This window comes from Gossypium raimondii, chromosome 7 (genome assembly GCF_025698545.1).
Source record: "Gossypium raimondii isolate GPD5lz chromosome 7, ASM2569854v1, whole genome shotgun sequence".
In the NCBI taxonomy this organism is placed as follows: domain Eukaryota; kingdom Viridiplantae; phylum Streptophyta; class Magnoliopsida; order Malvales; family Malvaceae; genus Gossypium; species Gossypium raimondii.
In genome coordinates, this window is record NC_068571.1 from 52,450,775 (window position 1) to 52,471,973 (window position 21,199).

A 21,199-nucleotide genomic window follows, 5' to 3' on the forward strand; every position below is an offset into this window, starting at 1 on the left:
AGATAATATTAATTAATCTTTATTTAAATAAAATCCAAAACTTAAAATTCAATATAAAATTTAAAAATGAAACCCTAAATATAAATACTAAACCTAAAATTCCATATTAATCTTAAATCTTAGATCATAATCTCTAAATTTTATTTTTTAAATTGCATTATTCTTTATCGATAATGCATAAAATTTATGTGTTAACGGAGTTTAAGGCATTTATTCTCTTAGTCGGTGCAATTTTTAAATATTTACTTTATTAAGTAAATTAATAAAAGCATTACGTGAGTGGGAGGTTGTGCATGCCAATGCTAGTAGGGTTGCTCCATTCTCCCAAAACATAGTCAAACATTTCAACGACCCCTTTTGTTTATTTCTACACACTTTTCGGATATAAAGAACCTTTATTTTATGGGTTTTTTTTTGTTTTTTTTGTATAATAAAGAGAGAATCTTGTACTCGTGAATGAAAATAAAATAAAGCTCAAGATTCTATTCTCGTTTTCATTACACAAGGTGGCCCTTTCATTCATTTTTCTAGATAAAAAACAAAAACAAAACAAAAAAAACACAGATCTGTCCTGTTGGAGTTTATTTGGGACTGATGAATTTGGATTTTAACATTTTCTTGATTTCGACTTCGAGTTTAAATTATTTGTGTTTTTAGATAATTTTATTTAGTTAATTGAGTGAGATTCTTTTAAGTTTGAGTTATTTTTTATGTTATCTTTAGTTACAATCATTTCATGTTTAAGTCATTTAGGATTTAAACTTGAGTTAGAGTTATTGTAGATTACTTGTTCAAGTCATTCTAAGTTCAATCATTTTGAGTTTGTGTAATTAATTGTTCGGGTTATTCTCAGTGCAAGTTGATTGTGGGTCACGATTTAATTTAGGTTTTAAAAACTACGAGAAGTATTGATAATTTAAGGTTCAAGTCATTTTAGTTCGAGTCAATTTAATTTTTCCAATCAAGGTTTCAAGTCGATCATTTCAGGTAGAATCAGACAATTATAGTGACCTAAAATTTTGAGAAGTTTTGATTTTTCCCTTGAAACTTTTAGAATTTTTTTTAAGTCTCCAAAAATTTTGAAATATTTCATTTTTCCTTCGAAGTTTTTAGAAAATTTTAAGCAGTCTTATTTTTTTTTAAAATTCTCATTAAACTCTTAATTTAAAAAAAATTATTAGGTCATCTCAAATCTTAATATCAAGATCCGTCACTGATTTCAAGTTTGAACTACTTCAAATTTTGCTATTTGGGTTTGACCATCGAGTTTAGGTCTTTTTTTTTAATTACTTATTCGAATTATTTTTGAAGTCAAGTCAGAAAAATTCCACTTGTCCAAATTCAAATCCGAATTAATGACGTAAAATATTGAAATCCAAACAGAAAATAACAAATCCACGTACTAATAATTACGATAATATTCATTACATCTACAACCCCAACACAAACGCATCCAACAAAAAACACATAAAAGAAACCTCAAAAGCTAGCAGAAAAAGAGATAACTTCCGATGAAGAAACCATTGTCAATGTTTCCGGCGGCTAAAGAGTTCCTCCGATTGGACATTTCTAAAGGCACTGCAAGCAATAACATAGACCAAAATCAACAGCACCACCGCCACAATTAGAATAATGTTGGCTTTCCTCCATTCGGTCCTTAGGTTCCCTAACAAACCAGCCCTGCATGAGTTACAGTTGTAGCAGAGCTGGGTCTGGTCATTACTCCATAGGTAACAGTCAGGGTCGCCGGTTGGGTTCGTTGGGTTCGTCCACTGTATTGGGTTCACAAAAGTATAGCCACAGATCGTTGGTGGCTTACAACATCCTGACTGTCAAACAGTAAAAAAAGAAAATTAATATTTGATGAACTGAGGATATTAATTTTACACAGCATGATACGTCGTTAAAAATGAATTTAAATCTAAAATTTTGTTGATTAAAGAGACAAAAGTTATTAGCAGACAAAGTGGATTACCTTATTTAAAAATGGACACCTTTTTATTAAGTCAAAAATTCCATGATTTCAGGCTAATAATTCATCCCTTAGGTACTACTTCCATTGGCCCTAACTTTTCCAACCCACAAATTGGAATTTGAAGCCCCACACCCCACACACCACACACCATGTTTTCTTCTTTAATCCTAATCCTTTCTAGATGCATTATGAAAAAAAAGGGCCATGATTTAAGCTATGATTAACATAACAAAAAGTTGTCAATTAGTTAGTGTTTGATGTATTGGCCATGAGTGTTTACTTGAGTACTTCAAAATTTACGTCTTAAGTTCGAATAATAGGTATTACATACAAGGGTGGAGGTAAATGAATAGACAATAATCTTAATCTCTAAATAGTAAAATTATATTTTAACTCTAAAAAAAATTTTGATTCATCGTAGACCCTTCTCTAAAATAATTTTTTCACTTCATTGCTAATAAATGACTAACCTCAAATCTAGAGTTTAAATGTAGACAATTCCCTCTCTTTGGAAAATAGATATGCAAAAAAGTTAGTGCTAACAAATCTTGTGTGGATCAATTTGATCAATCCATGGGGTCCCAATGAATCGTGGTATTGTTATCTACCCTAAATTAAACATCAAAACACCATAATTGTGGGTCCTAAAGTTTATATTATTTAATGTGAAATTTGGCCCAACTTTAAGGCATCAAAGTCTTGTCCTAATATATCCTTATAATACTAGCAACTTCCCCTAAAAATTAATATTCAATTATCATCTAATATAACCCATCAATATAAAAATACATATTATCTATTTCGTCCTTCAATTTTATAAAAAAAAAATATTTTAACACTTCATTTAATTTTTCATCATTTTAACTACTAAAATTGTATCGTTTATCAAATCACCGAAAACATAAGAAAAATAATATTTATTAACTTTATCGACATTAAAAGTTATAAAAATGTTTTAAATTTTTTAAAATTAATTAATTGTTAACGTAACATACACGTGGATCAGTAAAGATAATAAAAGTTAACTTTTTATTTATTTTAAGATGATTTGATAAATAATATAATGTTTAAAAATGAAAATGAAGTAAAAATTAAAGGACAAAATAATTCATTATACTTTTCTTTTTTTAAAAAAAACAGAAGTAAAAGAAGGGAAAAAGAAAACACAGATCTCTTATGAAAAATTAATGGATCATTGAATCACGTAAAAGATGGTAGAATGCATTAAATATAAATTCTTAAAATTTCTGAATTTTAACGAAATATGTTGGATGTTTAATGTTGAAACATGATATCATTTTCAATCTATAGTGGGACAAATAAATTGGATATTTATCCAGATGTTTCTTAGAACTAAACCAGTAAGAAAATGCCATATTCTTTTAATCCAATTTTCTAACACTGATTAATGTAAACATCTAAAAGACCGGTTTGCTACTTTGTCTGAAAACAAAATAAAAAGTTCCTCTAGTTGTCAGACAAATATAGAAAATGAACATGATAATGTCTTTTCTATACCATATCCCATTAATATCTCTCAAAGCTACTAGTATTTCATCATATATTCGGGAAATATGTTAACAATCATATTTTATTTTATTTCTTTATTTAAAATAATAAAGAAATTAGTCTTTTCTAATTAAAAATTATCTATTTTATTTTAAAAATTAATATAATTAATAAAATAACTAAATTATTATGATATATAGAGATAAGCTTTTAACCCGAAATACATAAGTGTTCATCATTTCAATAAAAATTTTTAGTTTTAATATGAAATCTTAATATGAAGTTAAATTAAAGGTGTATGTATGTAAGAAAACAGAGCATGAACTTGCCTGAAGAGGAGAGATATGAGCAGCAAAGAACTGATCGGCGGTAATAAATTTTTGAGTCAGCTTAGGACAAACACCGGTATCAGCCAAACAAGCCTTGATTTTTCTCCAACTCTTGTTATCAACCACATGGTCTCGAAGCCAAGCGGAGTACCCATCAAGCCTGTACTCTTTATAACCTTTTCCGGGCACGTCATAGCTGCCGTCCGGCCTGGTGACGACGAAAGCGAAGACAAGCAAAATTAGGAGGAGGGCAATGAGGATGGCCATGCAACAAAGGTAGAAAGCAAGGAGGGTTTCTTTGTAACGGTAAGCGCCGACGAAGCCGGCGAGGGAGACAAGGAGGATGAGGAAGCCGAGGAGGATGACCGGCCACCGGATGAGGTGGACACAGGCGTTGTCGGGCTTTTGGTCTAACCATATGCCGGCGGCGATGATGGGGATGGAACAGAGGAGAGCAACTATGTTGAGAACTGCTGTTATGTTATTGGAAACTCCCATGGTGTTTTTTCGTGGTTAAAGGAAAGAGATGAATACGATGGAAATGGTGTTTGAAGATTGGGTTTTTATGCTGTTTTTATTAAGGTTTAAGAGGGTTAAAAGTACAATTTGTACCATTAACCAAGTAGGTTCACCCCTCATTCAAAGGATGTTGAAGTGTTCAGGTGATTGAGTATTTGTTAACATTGACAAACATATCTACTTAACGAATGATTCGTAAGTACTATTTTTAACCTTATATTAGAGTGGTAATATGTCGTCATTAGGGTTGAGTAAAAAAATCCAAATTGAAATATTTGTACTATTTATAAAATACAAGTTAAAAAGTAAAGATTACTGAAATTGAACTAAATTCTATTTTATTTATAATTAATGTTATTTTTTATGATGTAAAACATAAATAGTTAAAATAATTTTAAAATCTATATAAAATTTATTTTTAAAAGGATTGTTATATAAGAGTATCGATTAAGTTTTATTTACTTAAATTTTTTATAACATTTATAAAAATAATATGAAACTTTATTGATTAATATCCAAAACTCATTTTATTATAAGTCCAAAATCTTAAAATTAATATGAAAATATTATCATGAATAATTAGAAAAATGGGAAAAGTTTGACAAAATTGATTTCAAGATACCCCAGTACTCACACACTCTCTTTTTTTTTTTAGAAAGAAGAAATAAAGGATGTGAAAAAGTAATACAAAGGGCTTAATCTTTGATCTCTACTAACATTAAAATATTATGATAATACCCGAAAAGAAAGAACAAAAGAAGCAAAGTATGAAGACATATTGATCCAAAAATACTTGAATGCCGACTGATTATAATATGGCTATATGTATGGATTTAATTGGAGTTCTTGAAGTGTAACGCCTAAACTTGTTAATATTTTCGATATGGGTTTGTCTTCATGAATTGAGATTTTAAGTCCAATAACAAAATTAGTCCCTTCTAATTCATCCTCACTTCGTATTAAACTCTAAAATTTATCGCCTTAAAACTTCAACTCTTCCTATCGAAATTTCTTTGTGATAAAATCTCATGATTAAGTCTAAATTCTAAACTAAGTCCATTTCCCTCATGAACTTTGAATTGGGTCGGGCCACTTGTATCAAAAGAGCTTAATCTTGATCATTACTAACATTAATATAATGTGATAACACCCAAAAAGAAAGAACAAAAGAAGCAAAGTATGATGTTAGTACGGTACCAACATGATCTTTTGCCGGCAATTATGTTATGTTTCATCTTTTGCAGTTTGCTTTGATTTTTCTGTTTCTTAAAACAGTAAAAAGGTGGTAAATGTCAAAATTGAATCATGTTCCCAGCAGCTCAGTGAAGTTAAATTTGAGGTTCAGACCAGACTAGGCCAGGCCATTCTGTTTTGGTAAAGACAACAGTGTCTTCTGTCCCTATTGACTCACACAAACTTCAAAATCTCTTCTTTTTAATTTCAATTCAAACTCAAGTTAATTTAATTAAAAAAGATGATACTAATCAACACCTAAAATGATGTGATAAAAAGAAACCCAACAAACAAATTTGAATCTAAAATACCCAAAATTCTTAAATTTGAATTCAACTAATTTAAATGGATTCGATCCGAAAAATTAATCGTACTTGTTCAATTAATATAGGCTACAGTACTATGTAAAGATTAATTCACTTTATTTAAATAATTATATTTAAACTTATCCATGGATCAAGTCAAAATAGATCGTAACTAAATCTTTTTAAAGAAAATTAAGGATGAGATCAAGCCCAGCCTGAACAACTAAAATAACTTATATTACTATTTAAAATTATTAAAAAATATATTTTAAAATTATTTAATTTAAATTTGATTCAAATTAGGCTAGGACAATCTAAAATTAAAAAAAAAAATCCAAACGCAATTCAAGTTTCATGGATCAGATAAATCACCTAACCCGTGAACAGGTCTAGAGAATTTTTTTGAATTCCCCCTAATTCCAGTTTCTAATGGGCCTGTTGTACTTCCTTTACAAATGAAGTTTGACCCATTGGATGCAAATTTTTAGCAACTCTTAACAATTTTGATTCTATTCATACAAAATTTTTCCTCTAAGAACGAATTTTTTTTTGTTATATGGGTATGGGTTGTACAAAAATCAAACAAAAAAATAGTATTAAATGAAAATTAAGCATAAATTATTTTCCTGATTAAATCGATTTTTTAAGAAAGTTGGGGTAATTTACATTTTAAGTCACCAAACTTAGCATCAATTTTCATACGAGTCACGGATATTTAATGTGATCAAATTATATCATTGAAGTTTATTATTGACAAATTAAATCTCTTTGTATAAAAAAACACATGTTAAGTCTCTTATGTTAATTTCATTGAATAATTTTAATGTAAAAATTGCTTCGTCATGCATATGTGACTTATTTTTAAAAAGCTTAATTGAATGATAAGTCTTCAAACTATACCTTTTTAAGTATTTCAATAGTTTTTTTTTGGTTGAATTAAGTACCTAAATTATAATTCCGTAACTATTATGGGTTCCAACCGTTATCTCCGTTGAAAAAAAAACACTTCATCCAATCAAATAACGAAGATAATAGTTATGACAGAATTATAATTTAGGTACTTGATTCAACCAAAAAAAAGTTTAACTCAAAAAAGAGTATAGTTTGAAGGCTTATCATTCAATTAAGCGTTTTAAAAATATAAAGAAACTTTGAGATATGTCAAGTCATGGATAAAAACTTTTCAATAGAATTACTTAATGGAGTTGGTGTAAGTTACCTAATTTATTAATAATAAAAGTTTAGTGATGTAGTTTGATGAAATTAAAATTTGTGATTTATATGAAAATTAATGCTAAATTAAATGACTTAGAAAGTTGATGCTTAGATTTTAAAATATTAAAGTTGGTCCTTGAACTTTACTATTCAAATCAAGTTATGCATGAATAATCTTGTGAATCCTTTAACTTTACTCCTTAAATCTAAATGATCATAAAAGTCAATAATATGAATACACCAAACTGTATTAAAAAATATCTGACTTTAAAAGGAATAAATATCAAAGTTATATATGAGCTTTGGTCTAATGTGCGATTCAATACATAACCTTTGATTTGGTACTTGAATTGTGGTTCATACGTATATCGTAAAACTTTAATTTTGATTCAATTGTATACGTTTAGATAAATGGATACATATATTTATTTTCATATTGGATTGATATAATTATTTGTGTATGTAATATGTCAATATAAAATGGTGTTAATTCAATAATGTTGTTATTGGTTTGTGAAAGTTAAATCAAATTAAAATTTCATGTATAAAATTGTACAAAATCAAAGTTCATGTGTACTTTTGATATTTATCCCAATTTAGAATGATACAAACTTGAACTAAACGGAATCTTGAAATGACTTAAACTTAAATGTTAAACATGAATAAAAAAAAACCTTAAATGACCCTAACCCTAAATCATATGAACCTAGAAATGGCTTGAACTTGTAAACTTGAATTGACCCTAACTAATTTGACTTAACTCAAAGCTAATCAACTTGTCCAATTGACAATTTTTTTTTCTGATTCCTACTAATTTCCCCAGATCAAGGGCGAGTTAGGAGTCTGCAGGGCCTTCAACTGCTCCCCTTAATATAAAATTTATATTTACCATTCTTTTTAAAAAATAAGTTCATAAAATTACACTTTAATCATCTCAAAAAATATATAATTCAATATCAGTCCCTAAAAAATAAAAAAAAAATTTATAATTTACTCTTTCAAAAATGTTAGAACTTTTAAGTTAATAAAAAATATTTCTTTTTCTTTTTATTATTTTAAGAAAGTTGATGCCTTACTTTTTGAATCTTAATTACATCCTTGAACTTTACTAATCATATCAAGTTATGCATGGCAATAGAGAATTGGGGCATATGCATGAACCAATGTTTGTGACCATCCTTCAACTTTACACTTCAAATCTCTTGTCTTAGCATTAAGCAAAAAAGTTCAAACTCGGAGCCCAACACCCATGTTTCATGTCGGATAAATACATCACATGCATTCTGCCAACTTGAGGTTTTTATAGTTAGAATCCAGACTCAAATTCTACTAACATCATATATGATATAGTTGTCCAGGTTGAATCTCTTTTGAAAATATGAGCTCATTATAGGTTATTTTGCACGATATTTAGAATTATCTATAGCCCCTCCCCAACTTATAAATAGAAAGATAATGTATTTTAGCGCACTTAAACTCACATCGTCCTACATTGGTAACATACTCATGCCAATCGAGCTAAGACTCAATTGACAATATAAATATAAATTTTATGTATTTTTTATATTTGTAAATATCTAATTTATACCGTCTATCATTTTCTAAATTTGTTTTTAAAATATATGTTAATAATCACATTTCTAAGGTAAGGTTTTCTGCTTATATTATGACTAGCGGACGTTTTCATTAGCTGACATATCATACTTATTAATATTAAAAATTAAGTGGGTGTTATTAAGAGCCCGATGTTTATATTTTGTGTAATTTTATGTGGAATTATTTATTCAATTTAATTTAATTTTTATAAATTATTAATATAGAATAAACGTTAGAATTAGAATTAAAATTAAAATTTAATGTGTATGATTAGATTAAATTAAAATTTATGTTATCTTAATTTTAAGTATACATTTTTCTATTGAAAGGATTTCTCGAATCCAGAAATTTCAAGATATTAAAAAAAAGCTGTTTTCATTAAAAAAAAGAGAGAATACAAATACAAATATTTTTAGATAGGAAACAAAGCAACATAACTCATAAAAACATATATAAAACTGTATTAAAAAAAAAAAAAAAAACCCCCCACTTTGAGGCCATGCAAATCACTGCTTTTTTCAACCATGGTGACCATTAACCATCGTCGTCTTCATCGATTCAAACCTTGGTCCTTTCTCCAAAAACTTTGTAGTCGAATATAGTTTCAAGTAATCCCCAAACTGGTAATTGCCCGGGTACAACAATTCCGGTGCCGGCGAAATCACAGCATCACTACCAGGGTTATAAAACGTAGCAATGGAAAGCCTATTCCCTTGTTTCTCAGCCATTACACGATGCAACACACTCTTGTACTTCCCATTGCTAATCACTTCGATTTGGTCGCCGGTGTTGACGAATATGGTGTTGTTTTTCGACGGTGGGATTCTAAACCATTGACCGTCTTTGAGGAATTCGAGGCCCGGGACTTGGTCGTCTTGGAGAAGTAAGATTATGCCACCGGCGTCGGTGTGCTCTCGGAGACCTCGGACGAGGTCTGGGTTAGGACATTGTGGGTATATAGCCACTTTGGTGCCGATGGAGGGGCCTTTGGTGCCGCAGAATGTTTGCTTTATGTGGTTTTGGTCTAGTCCTAGATTTTCGCATATCAGCTCCGATAGGGTTTCAGCTAGTTTAATCAATTGTGCTATGTATTCCTCCATTGTTTCACTGTAAAACCCAAAAACTCGATCAGATCAATTCGAACCCTAACTTTAATTTAGTTTGGTCAATAATTCAACTTCAACCCAAATTGATTAAAATATTATAGAATATGCATGTTATTTATTTTTTTATTATTTTTATGCTCGTTTTACTGTATAAGTTCAAGCTTTGTGGTCGTTTCTCTCAATTTAATATTTCAAAATTATGTTTTCATTACCACAACACTTAACTTTCCTTCGTTATATTTTGTTAATCAAACTTAAATTTAAAGGCACAAGCCCAAAACTAAAAATGGGTATATATTTTTTATAACAAATATATTTTGAATTCAATCTAATTCCAACTACGGTCTCATTACTTAAATCCAGTTATTTAGATTTAAAGTAAGTGTCAAATACTGAGTATGTGTTTAGAATAATATTCAACACTTATATTGAGTTACTTAAATTACAGTATTTTAAGTATATCTGTTGATAAAATTTATTTTAACTTTAAAATTTATAACATTATCCTGACTTTCAATTAAAATTTTTACCATCTCAAAAACAAGTTTTAAACACAAAAAAAAAGAAGGAAAAATCATAACAACGATTGAATTGACTCACCATAGTTGCTTAGTTATGTTTGGGATTTGATTGATGTTAGAATTTGGACGGTGCCAAATGAAGAAAGTACTTTCCCAATCCATGTCGGAGATTTTCTCATTCTTGTTCAAACTTTTAGTCATCTCTGATTCATAAAACTTTTCCTTCAAATTCTCATCATAGTAACCATTCACCATCTCTTTCACTTTCTCCATTAACTTCTTATCAACTCCATGGTTATCAACCTGAAAAAAATGAATTTTATTCATATTTAATACACTGTCGGTGAATAAGATGATGGTAATCCATCATCGAAAATGAAGTTATATAATTATTTTCTGATTCACTAACAATGTATAAAAAGCGAAAAAAAGAAGAAGAAGATAATTTGTTAACCTGAAAGAAGCCCCATTTCTCACAAGCTTCATGAAGAGAAGTCATTGTTTTGCTCCTTCTGTCACCATGGAGCTCAGCAAGATCTATCACTGGAATTGCCATATCTAATCCCAATTGCAATAAAAATGGTGAACTCGGAACACTATTTATAGGCCATCAATACATTGATTGTGTGGACCTAGCTTATATAATCTTCAACTCTTTTTCCCTTTCTAAAAGAATTTTCAAATCCCATTTTTTTCACTAATTTTAGGTAAAAATGACATTAGGTAGACTAGTTAATTTTGACTCCAACTTAAATATTTAACCTGTTGAAATTGAATTCAAACACAAAATTAAAACCCGTTATGATAATAAATTAGAGCTTTAAAACCCGAATTTATAATGAGAAAAATAACTCATTTTAATCATTCAACTATTTAATTTTCTTCTTTTTTTTACCACTTGCTAGCTCACATAACAATGAAAACACCAAAAATTCAAGATAATTTTTATATGAAAAATCATAATTAAATAAATATTAATACAACTTACCCAATTTAAGATCATCCAAATCCGAAATTAAGTCGAGAAATACTATGTTGGGTTGATTGAAAGAGAAAGATTAATATAGTCCAAGTTCAATTCATTAAACAACATGGAGTCAGTGTAAATTTAATTAAATTACAATCAATACATGCAATATTGCTGTGTTTATGAAGGGAATCATGATTTTCTTTCATTTTCTTAAGAAACAAAAAGGGAAAAAGAAGAGAGTTTTTCCTGATTGGGTTTCTAAGATACTAGCTGACTCAGAATAATTATTTTATTATTATATTTCAATTTGTTGGAAATGTAAACTGCCCAATCGCCAGTTTCTTGCATTCAGCAAAACCAGGGGTGGGAACTTTCATTGGTTTCAAACAAATATACCCCCTTAATTCTAGAGACAGATTTTTATATACTACAGATTAAAAAAATATGTAAATTATAATGATGAAGTTAACTGTGTATCATTTATGGTGTTTAAGGTTTAAATTTTATTAACATTGATATTGTTGTCAGCGTAAGAAAATATAAATTTAAATATGTTAAAATACATTATACTCTAATCCCGAATCCGAATACAACTATAGAAATATTTTTTTTTCTGAAAACAACCAAAGAGAAACGGGGGGAACAAAAATCAAGGAAGGAATTTTAACAATGGGCGCTTTCTGAGTTTTTCTTTTCTTTTTCTGACAGAATATCATCATTTTGCATTTGTCTTTACGTGATTTGCGGGAATTAGTGGCATTATGAGGCTATTCGTTGATTATTTCAAGAGTTTGTTGCAGTGCCAAAATTATTATAAACCCACCATTCTTATGATATGGTTCATAATCATAGTTAGCATTGGGAATTTAATGGGCAGACAGAAGATAATATCCAAATTAATTTATTTATCGTAAAAAAATTTAAATAAATAAATAGTTAGTCACGAAATCTTAGTTTGTTGTACTCTCACAAATTTAGAATATAATCAATGTAATTTTCACATTTCCAAAATTTAACTCAAATGGGTAACATTATTAATTTTTTTGTTAAATTAATTGGTATAATATTTTGAAATAAAAAATATGGTAATAATGTAACTAAAATTAATGTTATAATGAACTTGAATTTAATAAAATAATTTTAACAATACTAACAGTTGAACATAAATTTTAAAATATAATAAATAGAGGACTATATTCATATAAATAAAAGTAGATGTACTAAATTTAAAATTTATAGAGTTTAAAATAATATAAAATTATAATATATATAAAAATCTAACTTTAATCATTTTAATCAAATCACTAGCATTTCATCTTATTCTCCAATCTCATCCAATGGCCTATATATTGCCAACAACCATGATATTTTTCATAATTATCTTATTTATGAAATGACTATTTTGCCATTAACTTTCTCTACAATTTCATTCTTGAGTCGTGACATTTTCTTTGTATATTTACAGTCCTAATCGTTCTTCTTTTCTTTTCTTTTATTTTTGCTGCCCTATGCTTTTCACTTTATTCAAGTTAGTCCCTATCTCAATTTTCAATTTCAACATTTCAATACATCTCAATGTCACATTCATAGAAAAATATTTCTTAAATTTTGGGGCTTTTTCCTAAAATGGCAAATTTACACTTTTAATCTCTCAACTTTTAAAATTTGCAATTTAATATCTTTACTAAATTTCATTATTCGTTCTTTCTATCCAAATACTTAACTCAGCTTTAAAATACTTGTCTTTTCTTAAGAACCAAAATTTTGAGATATTACGTTAGTAATAATTTAAAATGACTGGTGTGGTTTACCCTAACTTTTTTTATGGAGTTAAACGTTTCATTGTTAATTTAATATATATATATACATGAGTTAATGCTTAATGTATCGATTATGTGTAATTTCAGGCACTTATAATAAATCATACGAAACTAAAATAAAATTAAGTCGATATAATTTTAATTTTTAAGGCTTAAATGAAAATATGACCCTGAACTATAATGTTTTCCATTTAGGTACCTTTTTTGACCTTTTTGGGTAAAAAGCGGTACCTCTACTTTGAATCTGTTAATATTTTTAGTCTAACCATTTATTTCCGTTAAAAAATTCCATCTGCCAATTAAATCATGACAAGTGTCAAATTTTAATTAAATTTAATTTTCCTCCATCTCTCCCTCATTTATTTTTCTATATCCAAATTTAAAACTGGTTCAATCAATTTTAGATTTACAGTTCAACTGATTTAATCCTTTTTCTAGATCAATATCCTAAGTCGGTTTTGATTTAAATAACCATGCTAAAAAAGCTTTTGTTTTGGTTTTTCTTATTGTGTGATAATCATTGTGGAAGGGATAAAGTATGGTTGAAGTTTTATACATTTCAAGATAATTTTTTATTTTATTTCGAGGAATTTAATTGTTTTTAAAATTTAAAATTGCAAACTTTCTTAAAATTATTCTCTTAAATTTAGGTTTATTACATTATTTACATTATCTTTTATACAAACTATTAATAAATTTAATAAAAGAATTTTAATAGTATTGACAATTGAACTTGATTTTTAAATTTTAAAATTACACTCTTGAAAATAAAATAAAAGGATTAAATTCTAAATATATAAAAATATAAAACTTATACATGAAAACTCCTGCCATTGCCACATGAATTATCTAATGAAATTAGTTATATTAGAGTTAATTGCAATAGACATCTTAAACTATGACCCTTATTTTAATTGGTTCTCAAATTGTAAAATATTTTTAATTATATATTTAAACTATCAATGTTATATTAATTAGGTCCTTTCATTATTAAAACAATTTTTTAAAAAATAATGTTTTTGTATAACTTTTAAAAATAAAAAAATCAGAAAGAAAAAAAAGAATGAACAATAAAACTTTTGTAAACATCGACTAATGCTTCATTTGACTTAAAAAACATAGATCATTTTGTTTTCTTGGAAAATGAAGGTTGAAAATTCTAAAATAATTTTGGAAAATAAAAATATGTAAAAATTAGAAAACAATAAAATAATTTGTAACTTAAAATGAATTGACATTATTTTAAACTCATATAAACATAAAATATTATTTTTTTCCGATAATTATTAAAATATTAAATCTGCTATCCTGTTTAAAATGCACTTTATTTTATTTATCAAACGTGTTCTGTAAATGAAAATGATATTTTCAAAAACCAAATGAAACTTTGTTTTACACATTCATTAAATAATTAAATTAATAATTTTAGTAATGAAAAGACCTAATTGTAATTAAAATGATTTAAAGTTCAAAAATGAATTGAAGTTAGATTTTTGATCCAAAATGACCAAGAAATAGAGTAAAATATGGCAAACAATCAAAATACATATATATGTAATTATTTTGTTGCTCATCATTCATCATAAATAAAATCCCAAATCTCCTTAGAATTTACATACAAAGTTCAATTGACTCCTCTTTATGACTGACTACAAAAGAATGATTCCATGTTTTTTTACCCATTATTATATAATAATTTTAATAATAACAATAATAATCCCTATATTCTTGCTTCTTTATCTACATCATCCTCTCCACCACCTCCCACTTACCCAAACCGTGTTTCTTCTATCCTTATACATGATTTTCTTTTTTCCAAAAGACAAAAATGAACCGAAAAACAAGTAAAATCTTAACAACAAAAGGAAATTTTCCATCTTTTTTTTTAGTCCCCCACCTTGTCAAACTTCGAGTGAAACTCGGGTTTTTATCGGTTTTAGCTTCAAACCCATGCTTTCTGGTGAGAGTAGCTCCGGTGAGATGCAAGACGGACTTAACGGGCTCCTTGGGCTGTCACTTAAATGACAAGGCCTATACAAACCATACCGCATGAAGAAGTATTCCATCGGTATTAGCATCGCATGTGGCTGTTCTTCAGTCACCATTGATCCACAAGCCTGGACCTGCAAGTAAGCATTTCCATTATTATGCCCTGAAATCCCGAAGGGCCAAATCCTGGTAAAAGTACCATTGAAGTCCTTGTAGTGGTTGAATTGCATTTCGTCCCTATGTTAGATCAAAGGGCATTTCATACATTTGTACTAATAAAAACTGGTGCGGCTGACAAAATAACTAGACAATGACTCGTGGCATGCCATGTGTACCTTATGTTGACGTATAAGGACCAGTTTTTAATAGTAAAAATGAATGGAATTTTCAACAAAAGGACCAATTTGCTCTTTGATCTAATCTACAAGGACTAATCTACTCATATTTTGAATAGATAGGGCAAAATGCTATACGACTCCTAGTACAGGGGCATTCATAGTACTTTTACCACCAAATCCCTATCTCTAATGGAATTTTTTGATACTAAAACCATTTTGCATCATTCGACATCCTAGTAACAAACTAACCACTATAATACATAGTTTGTACTTACCTCGACTAAGGCACTAAATCTTCTATCCAACTTGGATGTCATATAGAGGGCCTCGGAATGAAAAGGTGAGCTATCCCCAACGAATATTAAGGTACGGCATCTTAGCCTTTTCAACTCACTGGTAAGATCAGGTCTTCTGCAAATCGGGGATACAAAGTTTTCATGTAATAAAGCCGAATAACATGCAAAAAGTGACAATAGGAAAGCAGTCATGTTCTTTTGTATCGTACCTATTAATGGCTTGAAGAAATCGCATCACGTTTGACCCATATCTCTCATCCAGTAACTGAGAAAACAAACATGCCGTAGAAATAAAGTGAATCCAAAGAAAAAAAGGAATCAAAAGCAAAATGTAAAAGAAATGTAAAAGCACTTACTCTTCGGCATGCTTGAACAATATCTGATTCGGGAATTTCTGCATTACCACGAACTTCCTGTTACAATTTACAGAAATCTCGTCATTCGGCGTACTTGAGAGGTTAGAATATAACAAAAAAGAAACTTAAAACGATAGTCTACTAGGAAGAAAATGCTTGGATACCTTACTAAAGTATCGTTGAAGCAAAATTTCTTTAAGCAGTCCACACATTCCGTAAAAATATAACAAGTTCGACATCACCTAGAGATTATAAGTCATTTTAGTCAATACGATATAAACGCATAACAAAGGATGTTAATTATAACCAACAATGTTAGTAACAAACCTTGTTATAAAACCATTCAGTCCAAGAAGGTGCTCTGCAAAGCGGGGATACAAGTATCAAACCAAGAACGCGTTCTCTGTATTTTATCTGCAATGCAAAAATCTTTGTCAATGAACCCTCATCAAAAAATTTAAATATAATACTCAAAAGAATTCATACAGAAACCTACAGCAAATAGAGTAAGAATGTAAGCACCCGCCGTTACTCCCATGCACATCACTGCACCTAGCCTGAACAGATTCTCAAGTATTAAACCCCTTTTCGACTAAAACATTAACACCAACCAAATCTGATAGCTCTCTACTAAGATACTATCGTAAGTGAGATGGCAGCATCGAGTAAAAAAAAAGGTCGTACTTAGAAAACCAAAAAAAAGATTACCCGAAAAAGTTGAGAACCTCGAGGATCTGATCGGCCAAGTCGTCAGCAGAATACGGGGAAGTGCTTGGACAAATTTGAGCAGCTCCCAACTGCAAGAACTCTTGTGAAAGTGCCAGAAAGGAGACTATGTGAATAATGAAATCCAATAATTGATTTCGTTGCAAGGAGATAAAATAGTGTGTAAAAGGCAAATATGAATATGACAACAAATTTACAGACCTCATGTCCGGGAGGACTAATATGATAAATGCAGAAGTTGTGCAGCAGCAAAGAGGCCGCTTCTGGACAAAAGAACAATCCTTGGAAACAAGACATATCTGAAACATATACGAACCATACAATGCAATTGTTAGAAAGCAGAATCGGAGATAAACACCGACCAAGCAGAATAATACTTACAATTCAATGCCAGATCCGGATATGTAATTAGTGCAGGCTTGTCTTGATCCCCATATACTATAACAGACACAGAACCACAGCGCGTGCGTACATGATGTTCCTGATGTAAGATTGAATATAAATCCACATAAGAGATAGAGTTAAGAATTCCAATCAATAATAGAATAGATGTATTCGAAACTTTCAAGTACCATAATGTTTTTCTAAGTCGATAGTTTATTTTTTTTTAGGTTTCAGTTATATAAGACAAATCATTAGTTTCATGTGACCCTTAAAAAAGGAAGAAAAGAAAAGAAACACTTCAATTATATCTAAAATAAAAGTTATTCATCAAAAAGCACATCCCATGTGCACTCTCATCCCTTTCATCAAAATACAACTTAAACATAACTTTGTAAAAGAATTTTAAAAATAAAAAGAAAGAAAAGACAGATGAATCAAATGAGTGGTTCTTGATATTAATCATTGCAATTCTTCAAAAAGGAGATGATAGTCTAAAAGGAAAGCATGGGATGCTGGAATCTCTCAAATATTAAAAGAAGACATTGACATTAGGTTAATGTAAGGAAAAAAAGTACATTTACAGCTAGGCAATTTTAATATATATATAGTGAAACAATGAAAAGGTATCTTCAAATGAACTGCATAACACAAGTTGAATAATCCCATATGAATCAATAGTTAAAAGAATCCATTATCCAACCTATTTTGTCATCATAAGCAACTAAGAAGGAAAGAATCTTCAACCAATTTAAAAAGAAAAAGTAAAAAGTAAAAATTTATACATAAAACTGTAAATGAATTGCTAAACTTAAGAACACGATAATTTTGATACAAAAGAGGATAACCCCATTACCATAACAAATGTAAAAAAGACAAAGAAGGTTGTGATTTGTGAAGAAACCAAAAAAAAATGATTGCTCTACATATATAACAAGAGCAGAAATGGAAACTGCCTCAGCTTACCAAATGTGTAAAATACAAGCAAATTTGACCAAATAAGGAAGATTTAGTGAAACCCCATTTTGTTAAATCCTTGGTATTGTGAAAAATTTCAAATCAAGTTCAAATTAACCCAAAATTACCTCCCATTTGAAGAAAAAACGGGGGAGGGGGGGAATGGAATCTTTACTCCAATTCAACAAATGAAAATATGTAATAAAATAAAAAAGACCAAATAAGGAAAACATAGATCTAGTGAAAACCCATTTCGTTAAATTCTCAATATTACCTAATCAAATTCAACCCAAAATTCCACCATTTTCAGTATTTCAAAAAATCTTTAAAAAAAACCCAAAAAATTCAACAATGCAAAATGGGAAATGGGTAAAAAGAAAAAAAAAATTGGGTAAGAACCTTTCCACCGAGATAGATCTTTTCAGCATCAAGAGGAATGGAATCGTTTGATTCAACCATGGCTGTGGCTCTTTCTCTGTTATATTCAAACAAAGAAAGAACAAAAGAAAAAACTTCTTTTTCTTCAAACAATAACAGCTTTTTTTTTTTCTTTTCTTTCCTTTTTCTCAAGAGAAATATAAAGCCTTATTGCTTCGATTTAATGGCTTATAGATCAAGCGATTCTTCTTCTTCTTCTTCTCCTTCTTTTGGATTATTTTTTATAGCCATTGATGAAAGCTCCACCGACGCTTTAATTGAACCAAACGGATTTACTTCTTTTAACCTTACTTCTGGTTAAAATCTTGACCCTTGGTTAAGTTTATATCAACCGCAACAGCAACTAACAAACGACACCGTTTCAACAAAACGAAAGGTTCTATATAACTTAACATGGATTCGTTTGTTGATGATTAGCTTTCGGTTTTTTTCTATTTGTGTTAATTTACGTTTTCGTCTTTTATTATATTTAAATTTAATATTTAATATCTATATTTTAATTTGAAACTGTTAATCTCGGTATTTTAATTTCAAACAGTTAATCGATTTATACTAAATTCATGGAATTAAATGTAGATTGACTAGATTTTAAAAATTCGAAATAGTGCAAGAATTGAAAGTTTAATTGTTATACCCCTTTTCGGCACGACATGTGGCACTACGAGAAGACACCTAAAAGACATTTGCAAACGGTTCTCCACTTACCTCTTGGCCTACAACACTTGGCATATTCACCATCTAAGTGCTTGGACGGTCCTCTACCAGTGACCAACCACCCAAGCATTTACTTTTAGTGGGAACACACTCTCCTTTAAAAGGGGGACCATTGAGCATAACAACTTTATACTACTTCAGTCAATGGAATGTTAGAACAATACCATGCATGAGGACCACTCATATACAATGGTCTTGCCACCTAGCTGATCGCACGATCATCATGTCTCGAACTTTTCGATGATGTGGCCTTATTGAGCACAAGACCTTCCCTATAAATACCCTATAAAGCGATGAACGAGGGATCAATCCTTTAGCCTTTCAACAACCTTAAGCACTCCCTAACACTCAACCTCCTTTGCTACCTTATCCTCCTCACTTACCTCATTTCTTCGGTTATTTAGTTGAACCGACCTTCCTTGCACCACTACCGTCTCCTTATTATTTCCTCCCTTGTCGGCACTTATATCAAGAACAATTTAATCAAATTTCTATATTAAAACGAGTGTTTGTAAGAAAAATTAAGTAATTTAACCTGAATAATTAATAGTGGTAACTATTTAGACTAACTAACGATATTACAAATGCAAAGAGATCAAATTATGTCAAATTGAGATGCATAAATTAAATCTCAATGTTAATTATAACAAAAGGACCAAAACCACAATTTAACCATTCTTTTTTGCGGAGAATATTTAGAGAAAAAATGAGGTTAATGATTATCATTTGTTTTTTAACTAAAAAGAAATTATTGGCGCCGCAGACACGTGTACATGTTTCATTGGTTGCTTTTTTTAGTGGGTCCATAGTATTTTCACATGTGATAAAAGAGAGATTGGCGCCGTATTGATATATGTACCTCTGTCATTGGATGCTTTTTTTCTGTGGGTCCATTTTTAATTTTTATATATTTTATTTTCATATACATAAATTGGCCTTAGAAGTTACAGTTTCTTTTTATTTTTAATTTGCTTTGCCGTTCATCTAACTCAAAATTGATTTATTTAAATCAATGTGTCTTTATCAATGATAATTAGATCCATAATTTGATTATTATTTACTGTAATTATAATTACACATTTTGTACAAATTTTAATACATTATCTTTTGTATTTGAAATTATAAGGTTTTAAAAGTTCCAAATTTTTTCATCACACAATTCAAATGTTATTGCCACTAAATCGAGAAATTATTAACAACTACAAATACACTTTTAAATACAATTATAATTATAAGTATAAAAGAATATACATTTAAAAAATTATCATTTTAATTAATCGTTATAGAGCATGGTCCAAATTTGATAATTGGAATGTACCTAGATAAGGTTCTCGGAACGAATTTTAGCGGCAGGAAAGGGCATTGCTCCCCAAAAAATAAAAAAAATTGACATTTCAATCCCTCATAAAATATTAAGTTTATAATTTTATATATGATAAAATTACAATTTAGGCCGTAAAATAGAAATAAAATTATTTTAGCCCTTTCAAAGATAATGAAATTATAAAATCCTAAATGATAAAATTATATTTTGATATCTTAAAAATTTATAATTCAATTTCGCTTCCTCTTAAAATTTTATATTAAGTTTCCTAATTAAATATTTTATTATAAATTTGGAGCATCGTTTGATTTTATTGATTTGATTCTCTTTTATTTTTTTTCTTTTGGAACATAATTCTCACTTTTTTTATTTAATGGAAATTCTCGAAATGAATTCTATGTTAGGTTTGCAACAATTTTCTCTATATAATAGCATATTGTTATAGGTTTATAATAGTCGCCTCTCTATATCAAACAAAATATTGACAAACAAATGGAGTTTTTATAGGGAGGATTGAATGTATATAAATGCATAGATAATATATCACATATATTTTACTTATATTCATTAGAAAAATTCAAC

General features: G+C 29.1%; 3 protein-coding genes across 4 annotated transcripts; all 3 read right to left on the reverse strand.

Annotated features, from left to right (window-relative positions):
• Window positions 1–1,387: 1,387 nt before the first annotated feature.
• Window positions 1,388–4,508, reverse strand: LOC105791774 (tetraspanin-2). Of its 2 annotated transcripts, none has more exons than XM_052633112.1 (2): window positions 3,810–4,508; window positions 1,388–1,825 (listed from the first exon to the last, which is right to left on the reverse strand). In XM_052633112.1, the coding sequence occupies exons 1-2, from the start codon at window positions 4,309–4,311 to the stop codon at window positions 1,527–1,529; spliced, it is 801 nt and encodes a 266-aa protein (XP_052489072.1). In that variant the 5' UTR covers window positions 4,312–4,508; the 3' UTR covers window positions 1,388–1,526. The 2 variants fall into 2 exon arrangements, with proteins under 2 accessions (XP_052489072.1, XP_012475485.1); XM_012620031.2 differs by having other exon boundaries at window positions 1,388–1,829; window positions 3,814–4,502.
• Window positions 4,509–9,055: 4,547 nt separating this feature from the next.
• On the reverse strand, window positions 9,056–10,904 carry LOC105791688 (1-aminocyclopropane-1-carboxylate oxidase 1). Its single transcript, XM_012619926.2, has 3 exons — window positions 10,763–10,904; window positions 10,388–10,611; window positions 9,056–9,788 (listed from the first exon to the last, which is right to left on the reverse strand). Exons 1-3 carry the CDS (start codon window positions 10,862–10,864, stop codon window positions 9,200–9,202), a joined length of 915 nt encoding a protein of 304 aa, XP_012475380.1. The 5' UTR covers window positions 10,865–10,904; the 3' UTR covers window positions 9,056–9,199.
• Window positions 10,905–14,647: 3,743 nt separating this feature from the next.
• Window positions 14,648–18,833, reverse strand: LOC105791390 (protein NDL1). The gene is made up of 11 exons (XM_012619485.2): window positions 18,541–18,833; window positions 17,185–17,284; window positions 17,005–17,102; window positions 16,786–16,874; window positions 16,574–16,634; window positions 16,405–16,491; window positions 16,242–16,319; window positions 16,078–16,134; window positions 15,931–15,986; window positions 15,701–15,836; window positions 14,648–15,221 (listed from the first exon to the last, which is right to left on the reverse strand). The coding sequence occupies exons 1-11, from the start codon at window positions 18,598–18,600 to the stop codon at window positions 15,000–15,002; spliced, it is 1,044 nt and encodes a 347-aa protein (XP_012474939.1). The 5' UTR covers window positions 18,601–18,833; the 3' UTR covers window positions 14,648–14,999.
• Window positions 18,834–21,199: the final 2,366 nt, after the last annotated feature.